A 20,328-nucleotide genomic window follows, 5' to 3' on the forward strand; every position below is an offset into this window, starting at 1 on the left:
CTTCCGTCGCAAGATGTGGCCAGACACTTAGATATTTCCGGATATCATTCCTCCAAGAGATGTGAATTTCTCTTGGTAGATGCGTGCACGTCGGGAGTGTCCAAGATTTGCTACCGGATATATCGGGTTGGCTGTATAACTGATAGATGAGCTCATTGGGTATAGAGCTGGCATACATCATTTGCATATGTTTAATTTGTGTGGGTTTGCCTAATTGTATTACTTTGCCTAGTTGAATATGTTATATGATTAAATGCAACTTGCCTTACTTGTGTATTACTTGTCTGTATTGCTTGTATTTGCTCAATTGAGAAGTCCCTCATACTTGTGTTAGTTGACGCTGACGGCTGGTGCTGGTTCTGGTTATGGTTATATAATAAATTGGAAGTTGAAAATTTTGAAAAGTTGGGAAAGATAAGAAATTGAATTAGACTTAGTATCCCTTAGGACAGTTGCCTTATTCATAGATTAGTGAAAATCTAGGGTGAACAATTGATGAAAGGAAGCTTAAGATGCTTAGTGAGGTCCTATTATAGTGCATTGTATTTATTTGGCACTTTTACCATACTGGAAACCCATGGGTCAGGGGTTCTCATTCCGTATAAATCTCTTGTTTATCAAATGCAGGTCCAGGTGCTCAACAATGAGCAGTGGTTCATCTGAGAGATGGCGAAGAAATTTGGACTCTATTTATATTTTGTTTAGAATATTTCTTTCTTTATTTTGAAAAACTTATATGTATGTAATTATTGATTTTGGAACTTGTCTATAGAGGCCTTGATGTATGTTTTGGGAGAGATAAGAAAATACTGTTGTCAAAATGATTTTAATTATGTAACCTCAGTCGGCCTAAACTTCGCAGGTTGTGACTATTGGCTATTTACTTACGATATATATTTATATCCTGTCTTTATCTTATTCTTCTGTACGTTTTATCTTTATCTTTACTTTTCGAATGCACCTTATCTTCTGTTTTGTCGATACGTGAGTGTTCTTCGATGTCGATTTTATTCTACTCCTTTTCATGCTTCTTGTTTAATAACTCCCTTCAATTATATATATGTATATGCATGTATTATAATCCACCTTGAGAGTCATACAATCTTATTAACACTGACTTATAACTCGAGTTTAAGGATTTGTATATTAAGGTGTTACACATTCAATCCTATCCTAAGGACAACTAACCTAGGCATTCACATAACTTTACATAATGCCTACTTGAAATTCAAACCCGTACCTGAATGTTAGCGGTTCTAAACCCTTAAAGCTTTGTAATCACCAATCCAAGAGTTTCGTACCAATAACACGCCAAGCAAACTCCACCTCACGCCCACAATCAATTCCAACAAGCTCTAGTTCATCTAATTTCATAATTTTAACAAATTTTAACTTAGGGTTTATAGAACTGACAATTCAAAAGAGGATAAGGCTTCCTTACCATGATCTACAAGAAATTTGGATGGAATCGACTTGGAATTTATAGTAGAGCACCCTTAAACAACCAAAATCACAATAATTCAATATTCTATGAACCAAAAATGCAAATTATTATGGAAAAGGAATATGGATAAAAATCTTAGAGTTTCTTACCACAAAACTTAGATAGAATTGAAGAGGATGAGGAGAGTTACGCGTGGCCATAAACAACTCGGCAATCAGAACTCTGGAACAAAAGTTATGGACGAAAGAAGAGCAAAATAAATAGTGAAATGAGCTGAAATGCTTCAATATTGAGTATTTATATGGTGGGTTCGGACCCAATTTGGGTCTAGTTGAGTTTGTGGTTCGTTTGGCCCAATCTCGGAGCAAAATCTTTAAAATAAATGTTCGATTTTCTATCCCAAATATTTTTATCTTCTCTAATTTATAAAATTTAACTTCTTAAATTTATTTTCTCATTAATTAAATTTTCTCACTCAGAGTATTGGGCAGTCTAAGCTGGTATTGCCAGTTAAATCTCACTATGTCTTCTTAGGCATTTTTTTGCAGAAAATTATATTTTTTATTCGAAAAAATTCACTGAATCCAATTATCATCGTTAAATTTTCAAATTCCTAAGTCTTGATTCTTGACTCTGTTCGGGCCTGTTTTAACTATTTTAACTTAATAATTAATTTTTCAATTAATCTTTTTTATAATTTTCTCAGGTCTGACATGAATATACTTATGTCATTAAGTGGTTTAAAGTAAAGGTTTTTTACTTTTATAATTAAAAATTCGGTTATTTTTTGCAAAGGCTCAACATTAGATAAATATAGTATTAAATAAAAAGAATTAGAGGTAGGTAACACCTGAACTTTTAGTGCGATTATGAGGTACTAAATGTTAGGGTGCTACATTTAGACTGATCAATCATGTGTTTATTTAAACAAGTTTGTAATATATTTCATATCGTTTTTTATAAATAAATTTTGTGGGTACTATTATGCATGTTTTTGTTTTTAATGTATATTCAAATGAGATGAGTGATTTATTTTGTTAGTTGCATAAAGAAATTGAAAAATCCAACTTAAAGTAACTTTTAATGACTAAAATTTACCCACATATATAATTTTTATATATAATTATATATGACACATGATATTAATTATAATTGATAGAAATATAAATTTTTATTTAAATAAGACTATAGATTATGTTTATATTATTTAATTTAATCCATAAACTTTAAGCGAGATAAAATTAAATTTGTTTTAATTTGACTCAATTCACTTATTTCTAACTCTAACTTCAAAAATTAAACTCTTAATATTTTAATTTTAGTCTAACATACTATCTTTCTAATTTCAAATTTAATTAATTTATAAAAATATAAAATAATAGGCACATTTAATTATGATAATAACAAAAATAATTAAATAATAAAGACAGTCTAGAAATCTGGAAATATACCACGCTTTCTAGATACAGAGCAAGCCAAAGACGTTAAAAACGAACCAAGGTTTTGTCTGCAACTGGAAACCGAAAGATAGTATCTGTTTCTTTTGCTCATGTGCGTGTCCTTCAATATTTCTAGGTAGGATGTTACTCGTTCCTTTTCCTAAAAGCTTTTACCTTTTCATTCTCGTAATTAAGACTCGGCTTCTGAATTTTGTTAATCGCAGAGTTCACTCTACACAGACATACATTTACTTTTCCGTGTGTGTTTCGTTGCACCTATCCATGCTCATTATTTGGGAAAGTACATAAACAGTTAGATTCGCTCTTAACAATTTTTCCTAGTAAGAGAAGCGTGTTCAAGTTTTGGTCTTAACTCATTTTCATCATTCTTTTACCTACCCTTTTTAATTTTATTTTTGTTCCTCACAGTTGTTTCTTGTGAAGCCGTAACCCTCTCTGTTCTTGCAAGTTGATTTTGACTCGGGTCGGGTTCTGATTTTGATAATCTTATGGTGGTAACCGGTATGTGCTTCGTTTCTCTCACCCTTTGCTTTTCTCTTCGTTAAGGATCATGTTTATTGTTTCTCTTTACGATCACCTATGTAATGCTTTGTTCTATTTTTTTTTTTAAATTCAGAAATTTCGTCAAGGTAATATCTATGATCTATTTGTGGTACTGAGCACATGGTTTTGCGCATTTAGTGGGATAGAGACACCTGTTCTTAAAATATTTTATATCAAAATCGTGAAATCATTCGCTTTTTTATTAAAAATAAAAATAAATTATATTTTTCCATCACTACCTTGGCTAAAATCAAACTGCTATACATTCCGTGTTCAGAAATTCGTGATCGTGATTACTTCAACTCAACATACATCGATCGGGTTACCATGGCTGAAACAGGCACGTGTCATGTGTTAGCTCGAACGCAAAGTGATGCAACGGCGTTGAAGGAGACTCTTCATGCCCAACAGCAACTTCTACAGAAGCTCTACGTGGAGTTGGATCAAGAAAGAGAAGCCTCTGCCACCGCAGCCAGCGAAGCGTTAGAAATGATTCTGCGTTTGCAAGGCGAAATGGCGGCAGTGAAGATGGAGGCCAATCACTACAAAAGAATGGCAGAGGAGAAGATAGGCCATGCCGAAGCGACCCTTGAAGAACTTGAAGAAGTTATATACCAAAAGGAAATGGAAATTGCGTCGCTTGAGTTCCAAGTAAAGGCTTACAAGCAAAAGCTTCTGAGCTTCAGGTGCGATTTCAATGCCAGCGAGTTTGGAATTGAAGTCCCAGAGGATCAGATTTTGAACAACGCAACCGATCAACAAGATGAAGAATTCTGCCAAAATAACTCTATCAGAAGGTTTCAATCTATGCCTGCTTCACAGTTCAAGAAGTCGTTTAGAGTCGCTGTGAGGAAGAGTGAAAGATCAACCAGTCCAGTTCTGGCCTTGGAAGCTATTCCTCCGAGCTTGGATCTGGCAAGAAAGTCAACAGAATTTGTAAGTGGAACACTTGACTCCTACTGGAACCAGATAAAAATGTTGAATGAAAGAGTGAAAGTGGTTTCCGATTCGAATGAAGAAGAAAAGTGTGCAAACTTGAGTACTATAAGTGAGCAAAGAGAGATAATGCCCTCCTTTATTGATTCAGATAATCCTCCTTCCACGCCTAATGTGCACGATGTATTTGAAGTCCCACAAACAAGTGAAAAAAATAAAGTGAATGAAATTGGGAAAAAATGGTTTGAGAAATGGAAGTCAGAGGCAGAGAATAGATTAAGGAAACCAGACTCTGTGTCTGAGTCTGAGGGGAAGCTTAATGTGCACCGCGAAATCACTACCCGAAGCATTAGGCGCATGACGACTGTTGTTGGCCAAAGGAAAGAGGGGATGGGTGTGGATTGCAACTTGCAAGAGGAGCTGCAAAAGGTGCATCAGAGAGTTGAGAGGCTTGAGAGGGAGAAATTCAGTACTAGAGAAGAGATTACCAAAGAAGTGGATGGTGAAGAGCAGTTGAGGCTGTTGAAGCACATAGAAAGTCAACTCAAATTGATGCATCTAGAGATGAAAAGTTGGAAAACTAAGAAAGCCACCCCAAATGAAGATGTGTCTTTAGCTCCTCTCCAAGAGGTAAATATAATTTTCCTCTATGTTAATTTAAACTCGAAATTCTTGGTTCAACGTACAGAAAGCACAATTTTAACATCGAATCCTTATACTAGATCTATCACTAGAACTATACCGTCCATGTTAAACCAAAACATTTTTTATTCAATTGAGCAATTCTCATTATAGTATCTTCTCCATGGCTGCCTCTTATTGAAGCTATAAATCAGTGCTCATACGGAACTCTTCAGTTTACTACTACATCTATCATATTTTATGAGAACTTTGATTATTTGTGCTCTTTCTGACGTCTGAAATATAAATAGAGTGATGACAACATATTATGCATATTTGCACAGGCAATGTTGCACTTTTGGTTTTGACAAAGTATCAGCAAAAGGCTAGTCCGCAAGAGGGGATATTCTGGGGTACAAGGTAGAAAAGTTCAAATTTTGTTTGTCACAAATATATATAATTCAAGATCATGCAATATTGGCAATGGCGTGACGGATATTTATAATCAAGGTTGAACTGTAATCTGATGAAGAGATTGAGGTTCTGATAGGCAATGGCTGGCAATATTTAAATCGCAAAAGTATACGCATCGTCTGTTTGCCAGCAATTTGTTGATAAAAAGTGTCCTGAATTCTTTGATTGTTGTATTCAGGCTAAATTATGTTTTTCAACTTTCTATCCCTAACATTTTGGGGAGATTTTTAAGGAACTATGTTGTATGTACACCAAAAATATGGCACCATATAAAAATATATACTTAGTATTCATGAAAAAATTTATTATTACTGTCATAAAGTCATAAAGAAAACTGAGTATTCTGTCATAATAGGTTGAAGTATTTTATTGTAAAATGTTTAGTAATTTTGAGAGTAGATTATTAGGTTCGAAAAATAATATAAAATAACATGTATAAATATATAAAAATACGTGATAATTGATTTAGTAGTTAATTTTTATTTTCAGTTTTAATTTCAACATGTTTTTTTTTTTTCCAAAAGGTAGATTTGCATTACTTAATAATGTAACAAATACAAATGTCTATTAAAGAATTAAATAAAGCAACAAGGGGTTCTCCCATATATCACATTTCAGTGATAAAATAAAACACTTGATGAAACAGCAACGTTAGGTTATAGTCAGAAAACTGGAGCTCTCAAAATTTCTTGATGCATCTTCTTGGTGGCCTCCACAATCTCCAAGACCGGCTTCTCTCTCTGAACAAATACAAATTCATTCCTCCCTTTTCCATATTCCCCAGCATAAAAGAGCAATATACTCCATCTTCCCTCTTCCGTCACTCCTTGTTCTAGCAGCTTCAAGTCTTCTACTCCACCACTCAGCAAAATTCGGTTGAACCAGCTCACGAACATCTAAGTTCATAGGGGGCAGTACCACGCTGGTGCCGATTCGGGACAGGACAGGAGGCAGTGCAAGATGGTTTCCTCAGCAACTTGGCATCTTGAACAAATTGGTGAGGGTGATTGGAATCTTCAGTGAATTAGTTCCACAACTGGTAACCTTTTGTGAATGGCTCGCCAAATAAAGAAGAGGACTTTTGAAGGTACCTTCACCCCCACAGACTTTTATTTTTCATAATTTGGGGGCACAAAAAAACAGGGAGATGCCGAAGCCCATATGCTATTTGATAACCAAAAGAAACCTCATACGCTTCGCTTTTAGTCACCACTTGAGCTTTGAATCGATGTGTTCAAAATACTAGCAGCAATACTTGGAGGGAATGAACTTTCTATTAATTGTTGATTTCATCTTCTCCCTTCTGAAAACAGGTCCTTTACCCAATATAGATTTCGGTTGTGGTTGTTTGGCAAATTAATTGTGAATGGATATAGAGATTGCAACCATGGGTCAGTAAAAATACGTACACTGTCCCCAGATCCTATCTTCCACCTCAGTCCCTTTTTTATTACTGTTCTTCCTACTCAATAGACTCTGCCAACCCCAAGAAGATTGGTTTTTTTTGTCTGCATTCATCAAAGAAGAGTAGCGGAAGTACTTGCCTTTCAACTTTGCCAGGAGAGATCGAGGTCTGTTAACTATGCGCCAACACTGTTTTCCCAGTAATGCCAAGTTTTGTGCTCTCAACTCTTTAAATCCAAGCCATTTTTCTCTCCTACCCCCTTTGACCCAACCAAAATTGAGTGAGTATTCTGTGAACATCATTCAACAAAGTATTGGGTTTAAAACAATATAGCGTACAAATCAGAACCGCTTCACCTACAGCTTTAATCAGTACATGTCCCCCCCGGTGGAGCAAGTTCCTCTTCCAATATTGCACCTTCTTTTGGACTTTTGTTTTGATGTCACTGAAGGTAGTTTTCTTAGAGCGATGGACCACCGATGGGAATGCCAGGTATTTATCGTGTACTTCAATATGATCAATATTCATAATTGCTGCTAGTTATTCCCGGATGTCTTGTGGAGTATTATTACTGACAAATGATGATTTAGGTAATTTCACTTTTTGCCTGCTTATACTTTCATAATTCTTGAGCAATGAGAGGATATTCTGGCAATGTTCTGGCAATACCTTACCAAAGAGAATTGAGTCATCTGCAAATAGTAAGTGGTTTATTGTTGGACTTCTCTTATTTATCTGAATTCCTTGTATAAGCCTGTAGCATGAAGGATAATCCTTCCGCACATATAAGAAAAAGATAAGGTGATAAGGGGGTCTCTTTGATGGATTTCTCTTGTTGGCTTAAGAAAACCATAAAGTTGACCCTCCATAATTACAGAATAAGAAACAGTAGAGACTAATTTCGTTATCCAAGAAATCCATTTAACATCAAAGCCCATCTTATGCAACATAAACCATAAATAAATGTCATTCAACTCTATCATATGCTTTACTCATATCTAACTTCATTGCCATTTCACAACCAACCCCTCTTTTCTTAGTTTTCAGATAGTGCATGCATTCATGAGCTACTAATATATTATCAGAGATTAATCTCCCTTTTAGGAAGGCACTTTGGGTAGGACTTATAATAATATTCATGAAATTTTGCAATCTATGAACCAACACCTTTAAAATAATCTTATATACAACTGTAGATAAACTAATTGGTCTCACCTCTGTCATATCTCTGGCATAAGGGATCTTCGGGATCAAACAAATTTAAGTGTGATTGAAACTCTTAAATATCTTTCCTCCTCCAAAGAAGCTATGTACTACTTTATGCTCATCTTTGCCAACTATGTCCAAGTATTCTTGAAAGAATTTTTCCGTAAAACCATCATCACCCGAAGCACTAGTCGCATACACACTAAAAGCAGCCCTCTTAGTTTCTTTAGTGGATAATTTCTGTCAGTCTACGATTTGTGCTAGCTATAACCATGGGCTGAAAGTGTTCAAAGAAAGGGGATGGATCCTCCTTATTGGTTGAAGTGAATATATTTCTGAAGTAGTTTTCAGCTACATTTGCAATGCCCTCAGGGGTGGAAGTAAGAACACTGTCCTCTCTTACTAGTCCTCAAATTTTATTTCTCCGATTTATAGCATGAAATTTCTGGTGAAAAAACTTCGTGTCCCCTTCCTTCAACCATTTGCACCTGGATTTTTCCTTCCAATAAGACTCCTCTTTAGCATAGACATCTTCCAGCTTCTTTTCAATTTTAGTCACCTCAAAACCTCCATGTGTGCCTTCTCCTCTCACTTCCTCCAATTGCCTCACCAAATCATCTATTTCCTTTTTAGAGTTATTATTAGTCTAAGTCTGTCAGGTAAAGAACTTATGCCTACATACCTTAAGTTTTTGGGACAGGATAAACATCGGGGAACCATGTACCTCTGTAAACCATGCCTCCTCAATTAAACTTCTAAGTTCATCCCTTGCACACCACATTTCTTGAAATCTGAATCGTCTCTTACTTTTCCAGTTGACTGAGTCAGTGTCAAGTAAGAGAGGAGAGTGATCGGATTCTTTGAGAGCTTTCTTACCATAGCTCCTTGGTAATGTTCACACCATTGATTACTTGCCAAGAACCTATCCAACCTCTCCCGTATAAGCCAATCTCCCCTTCTCCCGTTGAACCAAGTAAAGGGTTGATCAATCATCCTAAGATCCATAAGAAAATTATCATCAATGAAGCATCCACCCCACTTCTCATCTTAGCACTATATAGCATTGAAGTACCCAAATAGCACCATATTACCTCCAAATTGCTCTAACATATGCAATAGTTGCTGAAATTGGGACAGTCTATTGGACTCATTAGTGCTAAGATGAACCCCTATGAGCCCCATTCCACCCTCCTTATCTCATCTTTTATCATCACCGCTTGAGAGAAGTCACCCTACAGAATTATCTGGACTTCAATATGTTCTTTCCCAGCCAATATAGTACCTCTAGCTAATCCAACTGGGTCCACAATCCTCCAATCTTTGTACCTGCATGCCCTGAGTTTCTGTTCCACCAACCGGGACTGGTTCTTTGTTTCACATAAGAACACAACCTCGGAGGAGTGGAATTGACAAATCCCTCTGAGATTGTGGATTGTTAGGGGTCTCTCCAAACTCGACAGTTCCACATTAAAATCCTCATTACGCCATGGGTGCCATTGCATCGCTGGCACCCTCTACCATCACAGGAGCAAACTCATCATCCCCGAGGCATACCCTCTTGGCTTTCCCTTCTCTGAACACTCCTTTTCTACTCAGCAAGGTGAACTAGCTCCCCTCCTTTTCTCGCCAACAACTTCATTTTTTTAACCCCACTAGAGAGTGATATTTCTGCACTATCTCCCTTTTGTGCCTTTGAACTAGTCTCAATTTCTTGGAGAGGATCTCTTACAGCATGTTTTTGTGTCACTTTATTAGGTTAACCTTAGGATGCAATTTGATTCCCCTTCACACTGAGCACCAGTGTCAGATTGTTGAGTTTCATTCTCTTTGTTGCTGACTTTGAAATTCTGGCCTGTAAATTGGTCTACTGAACAATCTGGGACTGGTTTCTTCTTCCTTATTCCCCCATTAGATGTGGTTCATTGTTCTCCCCTTTCCTTGTCTCCTCCCTTCGTTCCACCTTGACTCCAATTTGGTTAGCTTTAAACCATTCACCGAGTTTATCCGGCTGATGATGTTGTTGTTTCATATCCTCCATTTGTAAAATCTCTAAAATATCCTTACTCCTCTTTTTCCCAAACTAAACCCTAACTCTCTCCTAACACGCACGCACACCGCTGAGAATGAAAGAAAGAAAAAGAGAGAGGGAAAACAGAGAGGGAGAAGAAAAGAAGAGGGGGAGAAGGAGGATGACGTCGGTGAAGGCCACACTGCCGTCGTTGTCGTCGTCGTGGCTGCACGTGGAGAACTGTCGCCGTCACTGAGGGAAGCCCGAGCAAAGAGAAGAGAACGTGCGGAAGAGAGAGAGGCGCAATGAACAGAGGAGGGAGGTTCCGTCGCCATCATTGCCGGAGCCCTAGCCGCCGCCGTCGGAGCCAGCTTCGCCGTCGTCGACGTCGTTGCAGATTTGGGGTTTCAAAGAGAGAGGAGTTCGCGGAGAGAGAGAGAAACGCCAGGTTGGAGGAACTATCCGTTGTTGCGCTGTTCCTGTCGCCATTCGGATGTACCTGAACCAAGCCATCGTCCTTGCAGCCGGAGTTGGTGGTGCTGCTGGAGCTGAACTGCTCTTGTCACTATCCCGGTCCAGCCTTTCTCCTTAATTCTACTCTAACTTTCCTGTTCTATTATGCCACCATTTAATCTGTCTTGTCCTTGTTTTAATTCGTTTTAGTTTTGTCATGTTTTAGATTTCTATAACTATCGCTAGCTCCATTTTGTCGCTACTCCGGTCCAAAATTTGTGCTCATTTTTCATTCTCCTTCGATCCTCCTCACCTTGAATTTAGCACTCTTGATTTGGTCTCTTCGGTCCCTTAGGATCACGTTGTGAGTAGGCTTTACATTTATAATCGTTAATTTTTTGGTTTATGCTATTTTAAGTTTTTAATTATATTTATAAAATTATTGCTGAAGAATTTTGATTTGATTAAAATAATTGATTTATTATAGTTGGATAATTATTTTTATGAAGGTCATACTTTAGGAATTTTACATGAGAATATATATATGTTTGATAAAGTTTTATATTATTTTAGAATATTTGATTTTACTCAGATATATACTTTTGAAGCATTAAAGTATTTGTTGGTCCCTCACTTTAAAATTGTAAAATTTGTTTTTATAATTGAAAAAGTATGGTTAGAAAAGTTTTATGACGAGAAATTATTATCTGATCTGATTTGAATCGATACTTTATGTATCTAAAAGATTAAAGATTTATTGTAATTGAAACTATATGTTTTGAATTGGTTTGAGAGGCTCGTATTAGAAAATTGTAGTTAACAGAGGTTATGACGTTAATTTAAATGCATCTAACTCAGATTCCAGCTAATAGGGGTGTTAGTAGCCTAACGTATAAGCCACACATTAGATTTGTTATTCTGTTAGGACATACAAGAGAAAAGGACTATCCATAGAGGTGGAGTCATCGAAGTGTGGACTTTTGATTTGATTTCTGTATGAGAATTTTCTTATTGATTTATTTATTATGATTAATTACTATTTTCTAATTAAAAATTACTTTAATAATAATGTTTATATGGTCTCATGTGAATTATAAATGTATTGTCTAGTCACTAAATTGCAAAATTCATTCCGTTTTTCTAAAAATATTTTTCAGGAATAAATACTTGAATATGTGAACTCTTTATTCAAGAATTATGATTTGCAATGAGTATCTGATCCTTGTTGTGTTTTTAGACGTTGTACGCTCTATATGTCACAGGTAGGATCTAACCATTTTTAGTTATTTTAACTTTTGTTAAAAATGTATAATTATTTGTTTTAGAACTTGTAAATTATTCAAAATTTTTGTAATTTTTTTATTTAATTTATATTTGAGTTTGATAGGCGTGCTAGGGGACTATCTCGCTGAACGCCGGTTATGGTTCATTTTGGGTCATGACAAAGTGGTATCAGAGCCTAGGTTTAACTTATGTAATATGGAGCAAGTGTCATGGGTCACAATTTTATAAATAGAAGCGTGTCTATTTGTACAAATTGTGGCACTATCAGAGGCCTGTAGGAATGCCATCCTTGTCCTTTGTGTCATTGTTGCCTTTTGATTATTGTGATCATGCGTCCTCTGTCGCTTCTTGCTATTCCTATCCTTAATTTATATCAATCTTGACTTATCCTTTGGTAGATTATTTTAAACGTGTTGGTGCAATAGTTTTGGTTTCGACTCTTTATCTTTTAGTTGATTCTACTCTTCCTCTCTTTTGTGAATATTTGCTTTAACCTTCTTCGTCTTCATGTTGTTCTCTATAGTTCTGGATTTCAAGATTTCATCCATGATCTAAAAGATTCGATATTTTTTTGTGAATTACAATCTGATTCTTTTTATAGAACTGTATTCAGATTTGTGGATTGTGAATTTGCTTAGTTGATAATTGAGATGCTTTCTCTGGATTTCGATAAAACAAATTTGTTCTTTGGAGCTAACATAATTTTGATTAATTTTTAATTTTTCTTTCAAATCAATAATTTTAAAAACTGTTATTTAGTTACTCAAGAAGAAGGACTATGTGATGAAACATATGAATAGAGTGTTATTGTTGTTTGTTCGATTAGTGATTTTCTTTGCTTAAGTGTAGTGAATTATTTGGGTGATCAGTTAGCCGGATCGAAAGTCTTTTCCGATCTTGAAGTTTAGTTATACTTTTCTAATTTGATGATTTGGTTTCGTTATGGTTCTTTGTTGTTGAACATGGCTTTTCTGTCACGGAACTATTTCCTACTTGATAAGTTGAGAGAAAAATTGTGAACGCTTTGCCTTTTGGTTGGTGATTATAAAATGAATTTTACTTTTGACTAAGATTTGAAACATGAGAATTTTCTTAACCCTTGCTTTTCTGAAAATTTCCTTATGCTCAACTATTGTTCTTATTCTCAAAGATTTTGGGAGATTGATTTTCTTGATTTGTAGTGCCTTTGTGATTCGCCTGCACAAAGGTACATGATTGTACCTTTGTCATTCGCCTGCACGATTGTTTCGTCGCCCAGTCTGATACCAGATCGAATATATTTATTGATCTCACTGAATAGGTTTTGATCACCTGTCATGTGATTATTGCAACCACTATCGAGATACCATATTCATCTTTCTTCTTTCATTCTTCTTGTGATGATGCATAGAAGTGGCACTTTTCTCCCTCCTTTTTTTCAAAAAAGTTTGTGCGATAATTGATCTTTATCCTACCGTCTTTCCCCATATGCGCAAACCTTTTATATTGCGACACTGTGATTTTCCACAATGCCAACAATCCTTCTCTAGGTGGTTGGTTTTCTTGCATATGCCACATGAAGAATATTGTTTTCTATCTTTAATTCTATTTTCTATTTTTCTAGAAGTGTCTGAACTTCTAGAATTTTCTTGTTTTTTTTGTCCTCTTTAATTTAGATTCTAAGATTTTATATTGAGCTTAGACTGAAATACATTTTTTATTGAATCTTCATCATCTCAACTTGCTCATCTTTGTTCAAGAGTTTGTAGTGAGTTTATTAACTCTGTTAATGTTAGTAGTGTTGATAACTCCTTAGTTTTCTCAATTGTAGACACTTTAGAATCGAATTTGAAAGGCAAACTAATGAGTATTTTCTCCACTATTTTTTTTATCGAGCAAGTCCTTTCCATAAACTTTTATTTCATTTACTAAACTCATTAATCTTGTATAGTAACTTTTTATTTTCTCAGAATCTTTCATTTTCATATTTGTGTATTGCTTCCTTAGAGATTGGAGGAAGATTGTGCGTACCTTTGTGTAGCCTCTGAACTCATGCTCCAAATTTTTTTACACTTTCTTACCTGACGATATTCCTCTTATTCTTGAGAAGATTGTCTTCGTTACAGTTTGTTGAGGGAAAGCTAGAGAAATATAATATAATTTCTTTGCTCTTCCTTCAATTTCTTCTTTTCCGCAGCAACAAGTGTTGCTTGATTCTCTAGCATGGTGAACCCTTTATGGACAACATTCCACAAATCTTGTGCTTGTAGAAAGATTTTCATTTGAGAATGTAGTCCTCATAATTCTCTTTAGACAATATGGGCACAAAAATATTTATAGTTGAGATAATCATGGTTATGGAAAAATTTATTGGAGTGGGTTATAATGTGGTGGATATGTATAATTAATAGGTTAAGAAGAAAGATTTTACACCCAATAGATGATTGAATGTAGTTTTGATATCACAGTTAGTTTTATGAAATAGTTTTGGTTTAGTGTATTATGAACTTGAATATTATAGCAAGGATAGTTTTAATGAATAAGTAGTGCATGAATGGTTTGAGAAAATTGATAGTTATATTATTGATGGGTTAAGGAGAAAGTACAAAGGCTAGTGAAATTTGTGCTTGTTACACTACAAGAAACACCATTAAAATTGACGGCCAAATTGATGGCTTTACCATCGATAATAATAAAAATCGACGGCACAAGTCGTCACTTTTTAACTTGCACCACTCTTTATTTTCTCCAAGGAGTTATGTCGATGCTGCTACTTCTTCTTCTTTTTCTTTTGACTTGCGCCACTCTTTATTTTCTCCAAAATTAAAATGTAAGAAGAAACAAAGCAAGCTACAAGCTTCCACTAGGACCTTCTCTTCCCATCATTGGAAACCTACACCAACTTGGAAAAAGAACCCCACCATTCCTCTGCCATCCTTGCAATTATTCATGGCCCAATAATGACTTTGAAGTTGGGACAATTAACCACCATAGTTATCTCTTCAGCTGAAATGGCCAAAATGGTGCTTTAAAAGTATGATTAGTTCCTATGAAAATCTAATAGAAATAACTCTAAGAAATAAAACATAATGAGTACTTAGTGCCTTACTTATTGGAATATTTTGAGGTAGATTATAGATCACAAAAAATAAGTGTTTTCCTGTAGCAAAATGGTATCAACATAGCTTGGTTTAACCTGGTCTTGCATCACCCAAAAGAAAACAAATTATAGAGTAACTATAGAGTTAAGATTCAATCTAAAACAAAAGAAAACAAATTAAAGTTAGCTCAATACAAATAGAATAGCTTGAGTTTATGCTACAGAATAATTGAGGTTACTACATGTTGAGATACTTGAAATCTGTAACATTTAAATCAAATATCACAACTAAATAAAAAAGCCAACAAGAAGAACAACACAAGAAGCAAAAATTATCTCATCCTCTTGAATATTGATTTAGGGTACTTCCCAGCTTTTGAACATTCAGAGCAATGACAATGAATGCTCTTTGAGGCAATTACTCCTTTTATGTATGAGAAATAAACAAATGAACTAAGTTGAATATTATATTGCTGCTGCTAGCGACTTGACAAGCTCTGCAGTGCCAATCTAGTCGCATTTTTAATTTTAATGAGTAATGTATTTAAAAATAATATAACATTAAAGAGTAAAATTACTTTTTCACAAAATGCATATATTATTTAAATCTAACATAAGAATTGGAAGTCACATTTTAATGATGCAGAATGCAATGTACATACATATACAGGCCAAGTGTGCAATTAAAGTAATACATAAACATTGATTGTAGTAGGCTAGTGGTAGCATCTTAGTGGCAGTATTTTTTTCCTTTTAACATGTTTATACATTTATATCTCATAAAAACTATACCTGAACTTGAAAAAGGTAAATTCAATAGAGTTAGGAGACAACAAAAAAAGGTTACAAATGGGAATACTTTTATGTATTGTATAGATTATTATTTTCAACAGGAATAAAACAAATGAACAAACTTTCTAATGCCTTCCAAGCAAGTGCCATGGTGAGGTAAAGTCGTTGCATCTTAGTCTCCATCTGTTTCAATTCTCCATAATTGGTCCTATTCAATGTGTCGGCCACTGCTAGGAAGGCAGTACATACCATTTGCGCAAGCAATTGATGTGGTCTTAAAGTTTTCAAATAAAGAATAACCTAAGAATTTAAGGACATATATATATAGCCTAACTTATTTGAGAATAAGCATACTCAATGGAAAGGTTTCTGCCATTTAATCACCAAATACAGCTAAAATCAATATCTAACTATTCTAACCTTTACCTCTTTGTTGATCAAATACACAAGACTTGTCCCTGTTTTTCTCTTGAGCCTAAACCTTAACCGTTCCAAGAACCAGAATTTTGGTTACATTTCACAAGGCCATTCGACCAAATTAAACACAGAAGAGAGAAAATCACTCACCTCTCTTTGCTTGTGGTGGTAGTTGTGTTTACAGAAATTGAATAAAACTGAAAAAAAATGGAGCAAGAGAATTATCAGAATTTTGAATTAGAGGAGAAAAAAAAGAAGATGAAGTCGTTGTCCTCAACTAGCAAAGAAACTCGAAGAACAGTTGGGTGAGTGGAACATAGCTCCCTCTTAAGCTTCAGTCAGCTCCCTCCTTGGCCATCATTCTCTTTCTCTTGGTGCTATGGTTGATGAAGAGCCAAAAACTTGAAAAACGCTCCTGTTTTTTCTCCCTGGTGCTTTGGCTATTCCTCTATTCCTTGTCCTCTCTTTACTATCTGTGAATTCATGAGGGAGACAGACAGAGACAGACAGAGAATGGCCTCAATTCCTCCTCTAATTTCTGAACGTGAAACCTTGTTGACCCTGCCATTCAATATTCAATATTAAGGCAATCACTTGGTAAACTTTGACTTTACTAGTTCACTAGTTCACCATCTACACCCACATTTAGATCCTTCTGCAACTCACCTGATTAGTACGACCATTGCTACACTTATGAACAATACTTATCTTCAAGAAATGGAAAAGAGCTGCAATAGGGGACTGAACCGACCACTTAGAATTTAGAAACATGCAAGATTACATCTTTTGAATCAAATTCCTTCCTATCAAGTTCTACAATGATCAGAATTTGAAACTAATTGACACTAACTTCTAAAACTAAAATAACTGTTATAACATATGCTAGTCTAATAGATATAGTGTAGCAAATTGTCAAAATCTGAAACAAACTAACTTCTGATTTCTAACTAACTGACAGTTACAACAAATTAACCAACTCACAATTTATCCAACCCAAAGCAAACTGAAAGTACCTCCTCATTGTCACCCTCAAGATCTGAATGTGGCTCAGTAACACTACAAGCAATTCCTCTCTTCCCTCTTTATTCCCTCTATGAGTGACTTGTTGAGTCCCTAATAAACAAGAAGACAATAAGAAACTATATATGAATGCGAGTTTTATGAAAGAGTGTGATTAGAATATTTTAGCTGAGACTCCAATACCAAGTTATAGGAATCTATTCCAAAACAAGAAGCTAGAGCAATAATGATTTTTTAAAGATATTCAAAGCCTAATGTCTAACAAGAGTTCCATTCAACTCTTGATCAGTTTAGATAACTACAAGAGTGTGATTAGAATATTAACATACCTTAACTGCAAGTTCTCCAATAGCCCAGCATGCATTATTTACTATTGAAATAGCCTCTAACAAAGGAAGAAAGAATCAATACTATTTAGATTTAATAACATAAAATTTTTAGTACATGTACTCTAATTATTGCTTTTCTCTTAATCAATATTATTCAGATTTAGAATAAATATGTCATCACTCTCGGTTATTCAGATTCACAACACCAACAGTTGCAATTATAAGTTACAGAACAACAATACCAACAATTAAATCACAATAACACAATAAAAACGAGAAAAAAAATAATAACAGACAGAATTCGAACTCAGATGAGGGCCAGAACTCAAACCGAGTTGAGGGAGAGGGAGCAGTGGAGCACAGGCGATGGAATTGGAACAAACAACGGCCGTAGAACAGAGGCGACATAACGCGACGATAAAGACGAGCTGCGACAGCGCTGGAGCAGTGGGAGTGGGGATGGCGGCTGGACTAGATTTGACGGCGGCGACACAGCTTGAAGAAGAGAGCAGCGGCTAGGGTTTTTCTTTGAGAGAGAAGAACTTCAATGTCTCGGTGAGTGGTGAGCGAAGGTGAGAAGACGAAGGATCGGAGAAGGGCGACGGTGAGTGTGGGTGAGCAAAGGTGAAGACGAAGAAGAAGGGCGACGGTGAGTGGTGGTTAGCGAAGGTGAGTGGTGGTGGCGTTAAGCTTTCTGAAAGAGAGGGAGCAAGGCACGGGTTTTTGAAGGAAGAGGGCTTATGAAAAGAAAAAGAAAATTCATTAAGTATACATGAATATATTAGAAAACACTTCAAAGTGTGGGTGAGCAAAGGTGAAGACGAAGGAGAAGGGCGACGGTGAGTGGTGGTTAGCGAAGGTGAGTGGTGGTGGCGTTAAGCTTTCTGAAAGAGAGGGAGCAAGGCACGGGTTTCTGAAGGAAGAGGGCTTATGAAAAGAAAAACAAAATTCATTAAGTATACATGAATATATTAGAAAACACTACCAAAACTTAACATATAGGCTACACTCTACAAGCGTTTCTCTTTGATACGAAAAGTGAACCTATAGATATCAATCTATGGCTACGCTTTATAAGTGATTTCTATAAACCTAAGACTACACTTTTTAAATGATGCCACAATTGTGTATCCTTTTATCTTATAAAAAGGCAACATAGAAAAAAGCGTAGCCTATTCATACTACACTTTTCAAATGTAGCTTAAAAAAAGTGTGGCTGAATAAATATTTTTCTTGTAGTACTTATAGTTTAGTTAGTTACAATGAGTTTTATAGTGACCTATTTATAGTCTTCACAACTTGATTCATTACAATTTTTAGATAATTATACTTCTTAGATATTATAGATATTTCTAGAAATTATCTTCTTAGATCTTTCTAGTTCGATATTTGATTTATTTATTTATTTTCTAGAATTTTTCATTATAATATTTAGATATTTACTTTTATGAAATACGATTATGAAAATTCTAAAAAATTCTATAAATACTAGCATAATCAATACTTTCGTTGCATGGATTCATATAAATTAGTCATTGTGTTAAATAATAATAATAATAATAATAATAATAATAATAATAATAATAATAATAAATCGTTACATTTTTTGGAACGCTAGGTGAAAAATTTGCCGCATATTTTAAAGACACTAATTAGAATATGACTCACGATCCTGACGTTTCTAAATTCTGATGATGGAACTTCCATGCTCACCTTTGAGACTCTTCAAGAAACCGCTGAATTTGCACGAAAATGGGTATTATTTTTCAAAAAATACTTTTCTGAACCTCAAGCACCAGAGAGGTACTTCTCTGAGAAGATAGATTATATAAAGGATAAGCTTCAAACAACATATATGTAAAATAACGTCGTACTATGAAAGTTAGTGAGCGTAGTATTTTTTTTTTCAATAGAAAAATTATAGGTAGATAATAAAAATATTAAATAATGTAAACAATGGATATATTAGATATTTATTTTAATAAGTGTGTAGATAGTTATTCTAATTTTAAAATTTAAATGAGTAATTTAGAAGTGTAGTGTGTTTTAATTTAATTAGTAATTATTTATATTGTTAAAAAAATTATTAGTTACCTAACATTATCCCAATCAATAATACCATTCAAACTAATTTCTTAAATGTGATAGAATGGAGCAGATTTAGAATATATTGTTTCTATAAAAATATTATACGTACAAAAAAAATCAGCTATTATAATCACATATTTGTATATTTATAAATATACATATTATTTAATTTATTTTTATTATATATTTTATATTTTAATATATATTTTACTAATTTGGTAATTGAATTTTTACGTACATTTAACATGGTTGAAAATTCTAATACCCGCTTCATACGTGGAACTACTTTGTCAGAGAGAATATGAAGAATTTAAGGTGAGGATTAATGCACTTGTGGCCAAGTCCATGAGAGTTCCAGCAGAAGGGTGGACAATGAAAGATGAGACACCGTGGCCGGGAAACAACACCAACGATCATCCAAGTATGATACAAGTCCTTATTGCTCGAGGCGGAGGCCACCACCCCGACCAACTTCCCTGTCTTGTATACATATCTCGTGAGAAAAGGCCGGCATTCCAACACCACAACAAAGCTGGTGCCATAAATGCCTTGGTATAAACTATAAACCTCCCTTTCGGATTGTATTTTAGCTTTCCGTTGAAAGAAACCTCCACGGACCACAAGTAATGTTATCAAACTTTATTTGTAATTATAATCAAACATCAAACATAATATAATCGAACTAAGTTTACTTTTATAATAAAAAATTCAAAATACAATAAAAGTATAACAATACTTTTAGAAGGAAAAAAAAAAACCTAGAGAATTG

The 20,328-nt window shown here is 34.8% G+C and overlaps 1 protein-coding gene, 1 long non-coding RNA gene and 1 other non-coding gene across 9 annotated transcripts; 2 read left to right on the top strand and 1 right to left on the bottom strand.

Moving 5' to 3' along the window:
* The first annotated feature begins 2,872 nt into the window (after positions 1–2,872).
* On the top strand, positions 2,873–5,736 carry LOC112790676 (uncharacterized). Of its 3 annotated transcripts, XM_025833191.3 has the most exons (5): positions 2,879–3,019; positions 3,108–3,224; positions 3,313–3,405; positions 3,725–5,013; positions 5,349–5,736. In XM_025833191.3, the coding sequence occupies exons 3-5, from the start codon at positions 3,393–3,395 to the stop codon at positions 5,370–5,372; spliced, it is 1,326 nt and encodes a 441-aa protein (XP_025688976.1). In that variant the 5' UTR covers positions 2,879–3,019; positions 3,108–3,224; positions 3,313–3,392; the 3' UTR covers positions 5,373–5,736. The 3 variants fall into 3 exon arrangements, with proteins under 3 accessions (XP_025688975.1, XP_025688976.1, XP_025688978.1); XM_025833190.3 differs by having other exon boundaries at positions 2,873–3,224; XM_025833193.3 differs by lacking the exon at positions 3,108–3,224 and having other exon boundaries at positions 2,922–3,019.
* Positions 5,737–6,087: 351 nt separating this feature from the next.
* LOC112790674 (uncharacterized) lies at positions 6,088–20,283 on the top strand. Its single transcript, XR_011880043.1, has 4 exons — positions 6,088–6,565; positions 6,792–7,375; positions 7,474–7,584; positions 19,854–20,283. It is a non-coding gene; the product is annotated as an uncharacterized protein (transcript).
* Positions 14,372–18,403, bottom strand: LOC112790675 (uncharacterized). 5 transcript variants are annotated; one of them, XR_011880038.1, is made up of 8 exons: positions 17,803–18,403; positions 17,472–17,527; positions 17,136–17,235; positions 16,401–16,683; positions 16,273–16,319; positions 16,132–16,186; positions 14,923–15,009; positions 14,372–14,819 (listed from the first exon to the last, which is right to left on the bottom strand). It is a non-coding gene; the product is annotated as an uncharacterized lncRNA (long non-coding RNA). The 5 variants fall into 5 exon arrangements; XR_011880039.1 differs by having other exon boundaries at positions 14,923–15,014; XR_011880042.1 differs by having other exon boundaries at positions 14,704–14,839.
* Positions 20,284–20,328: the final 45 nt, after the last annotated feature.

The sequence above is a fragment of the Arachis hypogaea genome, chromosome 3 (genome assembly GCF_003086295.3).
Source record: "Arachis hypogaea cultivar Tifrunner chromosome 3, arahy.Tifrunner.gnm2.J5K5, whole genome shotgun sequence".
In the NCBI taxonomy this organism is placed as follows: Eukaryota; Viridiplantae; Streptophyta; class Magnoliopsida; order Fabales; family Fabaceae; genus Arachis; species Arachis hypogaea.

Bases quoted from the DNA above. Each gene is read 5' to 3' on its own strand.
- LOC112790676 (XM_025833190.3), top strand. The intron at 5,014-5,348 runs GTAAATATAATT...ATATTTGCACAG, and splicing joins CTTTAGCTCCTCTCCAAGAG to GCAATGTTGCACTTTTGGTT.